Consider the following 7,635-nt stretch of genomic DNA (forward strand, 5'->3'; position numbering starts at 1 on the left):
CTCATGCAATGAATGGCCAATGAGGAAGATGAAGAAGAAGAAGAAGCCCGGGAAGATGGCGACCCCACTGTTGCGGTGCATTTCCTCGCCCTTCCTTTATCCTGCGGCCTTCTCCAAGTGGGTCTCTCTGACTTGCTACCATGCACGACCACCGGTCATCCTATCGGTGGTCGCTCCGACGTCGTTTGACCTTGACGATCCGGACGGAAAAGACCCAGCGTGGAGGCGCAGCCCACTGTGGCGTCGCAAGCAGTTCGGGCGAAAGGGTGAGGCGTCGGGCGTGGACGTGGCCGAGCTATGGCCGAGCCGTGATGACTTGAGCAGGATTATCCAGGAGGAGCGAGAGTTGTATCCGAGCTTGGAGGAGATCGTGAGCGCCGAGCGAAAGCGTCTTGCCGACGTCGAGGAGCAACGCAAGGCCCGGCGACGTCGCATCGTGCAGTGCATGGCCGGGATGGACCAGGCTGTGGTGAAATGGAAGGAGGACAAAAGAGAATTTCGAGCCACAGCTCGGGCTGCTGAGGTTCGGAAGAAAAGGATTATTGAGCAAGCGCAGGAACGGCTTGGGTACAACGTTGATCAGCGGAGTCCTGAGTTCGTGCAGATGGTGCAGGAGATGGACAAAGAGGAGAAGAAACGGGACAAAGAGGAGAGGAAACAAAAACGAGCCCTCGCCAGAGAACTAGCTCAGAGCCAAGCCAAGGTTTCCCCTGATGTCCCTGGCGGGTCTTCAGCTGATGTCCCTGGTGGGTCTTCAGCTGATGTCCCTGGCGGGTCTTCAGCTGATGTCCCTGGCGAGTTCCGCTGATATCCCTGGCGGGTCTTCAGCCGTTGTCCCTGGCGGGTCTTCAGCCGTTGTCCCTGGCGGGTCTTCAGCCGTTGTCCCTGGCGGGTCTTCAGCCGTTGTCCCTGGCGGGTCTTCAGCCGTTGTCCCTGGCGGGTCTTCAGCCGTTGTCCCTGGCGGGTCTTCAGCCGTTGTCCCTGGCGGGTCTTCAGCCGTTGTCCCTGGCGGGTCTTCAGCCGTTGTCCCTGGCGGGTCTTCAGCCGTTGTCCCTGGCGGGTCTTCAGCCGTTGTCCCTGGCGGGTCTTCAGCCGTTGTCCCTGGCGGGTCTTCAGCCGTTATCCCTGGCGGGTCTTCAGCCGTTGTCCCTGGCGGGTCTTCAGCCGTTGTCCCTGGCGGGTCTTCAGCCGTTGTCCCTGGCGGGTCTTCAGCCGTTGTCCCTGGCGGGTCTTCAGCCGTTGTCCCTGGCGGATCTTCAGCCATTGTAGTCTTCAGCTGAGGTCCCTGCCAATGATCAAGGGTCCTTGGCAGACCACGATTCGGATTATCATCGTACTTCGCTGGCTGGGTGTGACCATTCGTTGGACGTTTAATGTCTGCATCGTAAACTTGGCCAGGCTCGCCATTCAAGCTGTTATGTTTCTGCAGATTTAAATGCAGGTCCTTTGTTCTTGGTGTACCATCCACTCAATGTGGATGTGGTGCTGTCCTCAAATTAAAACTCTTAAAGCCAAAGGGATATGACTGGATCTTTTATTTACTTTTTAACTAATGAGGCTTGTACATTTAACAATGGAGTCACATGTACACAAACATTAATTAATCTGTTGGAAGGTAAACCTTTTTTGCAGAATGAGAATGGATGTAGGGTCATCTATTGTAAACTCAACCCATAGCCAAAAATCTGGATTGGTTTTGGGTATTGAGCCAGTGTCTGGCAGTCAAAAGATGGTGAACTCAGATTTTTAACACCTTGAGGAGGAGAGGATATTGAGACCATACTCTGTGCAGTGTTGGTGCTGCTTAAGCAGTCTCCTTGGCAATTGGGCACAATCCTGGACGGGTCGCCACTCCGACACAGTATACCAGCATGCTGGCACTCATTTTGCCGATCTCGGAAGGATGACAGACCATGTTAACCCCACCTGGTATTAATTCAACAGCTGAACTGGATTTGAACTCGGGGACCCTAGGATCCAAAGCCTGCCACCCGAACCATTAAGGCAACACCAGGCATATACCTCTAGGGGCAATCTGGTAAGATGCCTGCTCATTTAATGAGATACCTGGCCTTCTCTTAAAACGATGAAAGGAATTGCTCTTGTGAACCTTGGAGAATAAGTTGCAATCTATGTTATTTTATATTATGCCAATATGGTGGATTTCTCGCTACATTATACACCTAATCCCTTTTATTCCTATCTCCTCTGTGTGCATGCGTGCTCGGGACAAAATTCCATGCAATGTGCCAAATTCAGAGTGAAAGTACTGCTAAACTGCAGCTTCGTGTTCTGATTTGTGTTCTACAGTGTTCAAAATTTCAACTGAAATTAAGTCGTTCCTCTCAGTGTTGGGAATAGCGAAGTTCAGACAAAATCGCAGGTCATAGGAAATATGGATTGCGCTCGGAAATGCAAAGCAAGAGTTGAAAAGACCCTTCCCATGTCATTTTTCTCAAGACTGCTTAGGGTAAGGTATTCTATGAACTCACGAAGCAAAAAGCAGAGTTCAGTTGATTCATGTCCGTCTGTCCATCTTATCAGTTTATATCAGCTTATTTAAATTGAATGGAATATTTTTTAACATGAATCGGAAGACATGTTTGCCGTTTAACAGTACTTTGGCTCTTAATTTGTCCCGATCACACATGCACAGAGAGGGGAGAGATTTTTTTTTCTCTTTTTCTGACTGTCTGCCCGCCTGGCAGTCAAACAAAATTGAAAATCATTCCACACAGGAAACTTACTGTTTTTAATGATGTTTTACAAAGGACACAAACAACAGGCACGAATAACTAACGTAACGTGTTAGATATTGTGATGTAATAGACACTGGGTAAAACAGTGGTAAAACCCAGAATTGATTTTTATTTGTTGTCTTTTAAACCCTTATTTAAATTGAATTATACACTTGAACACTGTATAACACAAATCGACTTCATAATACTTCCAAGAACCTCCAGTTTTTCAGTATTTGGACATGTTCTATAGGTTGGTGTACAACATGAGCTGTCAAGCGCAGCCCATGGGAAGTGGGCTTGGCATGTGAGAGGGTACAGTATCGGGGTGAAGAAAAAGCTGCCAAAATGGTCATGTACGATGCCAATTGACACCGCGTTCTATGGTGATCAACAAAGTTCATAAAGTTTCAGTCATTTCTGAAACTGACTCAATGTCTTATTACAGTGTATATTTAACTCCTGTATATACTTTTTATATTTTTCACGATCTTTAAAATCATTTTATTAACTATTTATTTGAGCATTGCGTGGGGTATCGTGTTCTATGAACTCTCCAGTCGTCTAGTTTATAGAGATTTTGTACGTTTAATGTCGTCCTGTCATTTGACAAATCCCTTTGGGTCATTTTGTTGTAAACCTCATTTGTCCTTACATTTTATTACCTCTGCCACCGAAGGTGGATGGAGGTTATGTTTTCACCCCTGTCTCTTTTTTTTCTGTCTGTATGAGCAGAATATCTCAAAGTTATATACGTATTCGGACGAAATCTGGTGGACAGGTTGGGTGTGTGAGAAGGACAAATTGATGATATTTTGGTGAAAATCCGGATCTGGATCTGAGAATTTTACAAGTGATTCTTCACCGTTGTGAGATGGGGCCAAAAACGATATACGGTATATAGTATAATACCTCAAGTTATGGATGCATTATGACAATTTGGTGGATGAGTTCGGTAGGTGACAAGAACAAGCTGATTCAATTAGGGTGAAGGTGCGGATGCGGATGCGGCCTTTCAGCGTGATACAAAACGTTAACTGTTCAGCCGGGCAGAGGAATGCGCTCTACCGAGTGCCATTCCCATTAGATATTGCAACGTTTTTATTTCAACAATGATCGACCTTTTATGCACGTTTTTGTTGTAAAAATGGTGATGAAAGGGTAAACAAATTGTATAACAGCAAGTTATAGAGAAGTAATTTAAGTACATTTGAAAGATAACAGCCAATTTGGAATTTGTCTAAATGTATGTTGTGTTGTGTTGTGTTTTTTTTTTTTTTTTTTACCTCTGCCCACCAAAGGTGAAAGGTTATGTTTTTACCCCTGTCTGTCTTTACTACTTGCAAAATCGAATATTTGCAAGTATATTGGTCAGTCGACTTTGTTATTGTCTGTCTGTCTCTCTGTCAATCGCCTACAGGTCACAATTCTAAACCTATCATCATGAAACTTTACCAAGTTGTAGAGGTAGTCACAACTGAATAGCCCATTGATTTTTGAGTTCAAAGGTCAAATATCCCCTTTAGGTCAAATTTCTAAAATCGTCATTTTTGCATCCGATTGACATTAAAATCCAACAGCAATTGCATCATGCCTCAACCAACTATTTATTTATGTCAAATGGTCAAAGATTCTGGTTCTTGAGCGACGGTTCCAGTTCTTGAGCAACGGTGGCGGTTCCTCTTCAGGATCTCTGCCGACTTTCTCAAAGATAAGTTTTCCGGTCGTTTTTGTCGCGTTTGTACTGTCATTTTGTTATCTCTCTTTTTACTGTGTGTTCCAAGTTCAGTGTTGTGTTAAAACTTGTGCTAATTGGTGAGTTTTCGTCATCTTTTCATATCGGGGGTTCCTTGAGGCCTACCCTTCTTCCCGTCCATGTGCACGATCGTGTTTTTTGTATTTTCTCCTTTTCACCATGACTTCTTCTTTTCTCCACTTTTCCCTCCACCACCCTCCTATCCCTCCCAACGATACCCTGTTTCATGTTTTAAAATATAAAAAATACAACAAAAAAATCCTTTTCCCTCCTCACCTTGTTCCCCACGTAACCACGTGACGTCCTGCACCGACTCTTCTTCCTAATTCTTCTGCTGATCTACCATCTTCCTTCTACTTTTGCTGACCCACATTCACCATACACCTTCATAATTTCTTCTTCAAACTTTCCTTTACCTAATCTTTGAAAAAAAAAAAAACAAACAACAAAAAAATTCTTTATTCTTTTTACTTCTCACCTTACACCTCCCGTAAACACGTGATTTCTCTCACCCCACTTCCACTTCTCTTCCTGTAACTTTCACTGACCTACCATCTTCCTCCTACTTCATCCGATCCAAATTCACCATACACCTTCACGGTTGTTTCTTCAACCTTTCCTTTATCTACCTTACCTAATATTTATCAAAATAAAAATTAAAAAGTCTCTTAAAATGTTTCAACTTCCTCTTTCACATGTGTGGTTCCCTATATTGTATCATAATGCATTTCTCTTCTTCTTCAAGAGACTTTTCAAGTCAACCTTTCCTTCATCCCGTGTCTAAAACGTCCCATTGTTGCAACATTTCTTTTCGTCATTCTCTTAATTTTCCTTTATTGCATCCCTCACGGAACGTCTTGAATCGCATCTCTCACTTGAAATTTTTTTTTAATCCCACTTTGTTCATGTTCGTTGGTGTTGTTCGTGCATATTCGTGTTCCATAAATCGTCCCTTTTTTCCAACTTCAGTGCCAATTCACCCCACCTCCTTAAATCTACCTCCTCCTAACTCCTCACCTGTTATACCCCTCCTTGCCACTCCCATCTTGCCTGGTGGGAATAGTAGAGTACTGGTGGAAGAGGCATTGCATCAGCAGCACAGCCGCATCCCCAGCCAGTGATGCTACCCGTAGCCTTGTGCTACATACGAAGTTGGAGGAATGCTCTAACCAGGTTGATTGATCATTTTGAGGGTGTGAAGAAGTCAGGGCAGTCTAATATTACACGTGAGTTGCTGAGAAGGAAACTGGGATATCCAGCGTAATGCAAGTTCAGAGAAAAAGGATTGCAAAGTTAAGGTTCCCATTTTGAATCCCATTAAGCTTTCATTGTCATTGAACATAGATGATATCAGCTTTAAAACATTTTGTTGAAAACTGATTTATACCGAAGTTGTACTGACCTTGAGAGATTGCTTTTGTGCACTCAACTCGATTTGTTCCTGGAAGTGGGATAGCCCTGAGTTACTTCTCTTGGCTCATAATAAGGATGGTTTTGATTGTCAACATTGTTGATCATTCACTTATGACTTCTTTGAACATGATCTTTGCTTGCCCCGTGAAAGATGTAGAGTCTGGCAGGATAGGCTTAGAGTTGTGCATATTTGCCTTTGAACCGTCTGGGCTGGGTCCTTAGCCAGACCCAGCTATAAACTGTCATCCTGGTGTTTCGCAGGCAGGGAGATTTATCAAAATGAGTGATGTCAAGTTGAAGGATCCGTCTGCAAGCAATGGTCGTTGGTGGACGTCCTAGAACAAAGAGATGCAACCAGCAGCCACAGCCTGCACCCTTGTCTTTTGTGAAGAGTGTGTGAGTTATTGCTGGTACCCTGAACAAATTCCAAATTCCTGCCTGACTGACTCATTGGAAGGCAACGGCAAACCTCCCAGCACAACACTTTCCAAGAAACAGCTCTGGCTGCAGCTACACTTTGTAAATATTTTGCGACATTGACGATGATGTCAAAAAAGAAAAGAAAAGAATAATCAAGCCAACTCATTTCATCCATGATTTTCTTTGTTCGAGTTAAGTTAGCATTCTTGTGGAATGAAGGTTGTAAGATTTATTGCTGTTTTGAGTTCATTGTTATTGTTATCTCCTTTATACACCGTTATTGCAACACCGATTTATATTGGACACCGGTTATTGATAAACTGTCTTGCCTATTGGATCACACTGCACCAAATGCTTTCAAATTCTGTTGTACTCCTGCTTGCAATTGGAATTGATCATTCCCATTAAATGTTCCTTCGTAAGCTCATGTTGTCGTTGTAAATTGTTGTAAAGAAAAAAAACATTCGCCAAGAAATTTCATTCGATGACCCATAAGTGATTGTGTGGAAAATTTTAACTCGATATGGTCTTGTCATTCCACGTACTCTTCTGTTGGTGAAACTTCGAGTAGGAGTTGAAGGTGTTTGGTTATAATATCTGGAACACAATACAATCAGCGAATTATCCACATGAAGACGTTATGGAGAAATAGCAATGTAAGTGAACAAATACAGAAGTTGAGGGTTTGTAAGTCCATTTCCTAATATATGTATATTCCAAACAAGCTCGCAGCCCAAGAGTTGTTTCTTTGCTTACTGAAGCAGACAATCAAGATCCAAATAGTGTTTAAATGGCGCATTGGATTGAAAGCATTTGGCTTTTTGGTGTTTGTTACAGCAATTCCATATCTGAACAATCAAGTTTTCAAAGTTCTCGACATGGAAGGAGGTTGAGTTACATGATACAAGCTCCGTGTCTCCCATGGCCATGCCATAACCTTGAAGTATATGTCATGATTATCTCCACCACCAAAGGTGGACAGCAGTTATGTTTTCACCCCTGTCTCTGTCTGTCCGTCTGTTACTTGCGAAAAATCCAAGATTTTTCAAGTATATTGGTTGGTCACGTGTGTTATTCTGTCTGTCTGTTTGTCTTTGTATGTCGATCACCTACAGGTCACAATTTTAAACTGATCTTCACAAAACTTCACCAAATGGTGGAGCTGGTCCTAAGCAAGAAGTATATTGATTGAGGCCAAAAGGTCAACGTAGGTCAAAGGTCAACAACTTAAGTCAAATTTCTAAAATCCTCAATTTTCATCCGATTGACTTGAAATTTGAACAGGATTTTCATATTTAGTCATTGAAT

General features: G+C 43.2%; 2 protein-coding genes across 8 annotated transcripts in view; one reads left to right on the forward strand and one right to left on the reverse strand.

Annotated features, from left to right (window-relative positions):
- The first annotated feature begins 17 nt into the window (after positions 1 to 17).
- GADD45GIP1 (GADD45G interacting protein 1) lies at positions 18 to 6,925 on the forward strand. Of its 2 annotated transcripts, none has more exons than XM_085889029.1 (2): positions 18 to 5,720; positions 6,169 to 6,925. In XM_085889029.1, the coding sequence occupies exon 1, from the start codon at positions 20 to 22 to the stop codon at positions 806 to 808; it is 789 nt and encodes a 262-aa protein (XP_085745155.1). In that variant the 5' UTR covers positions 18 to 19; the 3' UTR covers positions 809 to 5,720; positions 6,169 to 6,925. The 2 variants fall into 2 exon arrangements, with proteins under 2 accessions (XP_085745155.1, XP_085745156.1); XM_085889030.1 differs by having other exon boundaries at positions 18 to 2,038.
- The window catches only part of SLC7A9 (solute carrier family 7 member 9), a 105,210-nt gene continuing 104,116 nt past the window's right edge, over positions 6,542 to 7,635 (reverse strand). For all 6 annotated transcript variants that reach the window (XM_085889026.1, XM_085889027.1, XM_085889024.1 and 3 more), the window contains one exon: positions 6,542 to 6,924. In XM_085889026.1, the coding sequence (XP_085745152.1) occupies positions 6,860 to 6,924 (65 nt within the window). In that variant the 3' untranslated portion in view covers positions 6,542 to 6,859. The remainder of the gene's footprint in view (positions 6,925 to 7,635) is intronic.

The sequence above is a fragment of the Eptatretus burgeri genome, chromosome 7 (assembly GCF_056783735.1).
Source record: "Eptatretus burgeri isolate ZD-2024b chromosome 7, Ebu_testis_v1, whole genome shotgun sequence".
Classification (NCBI taxonomy): Eukaryota; Metazoa; Chordata; class Myxini; order Myxiniformes; family Myxinidae; genus Eptatretus; species Eptatretus burgeri.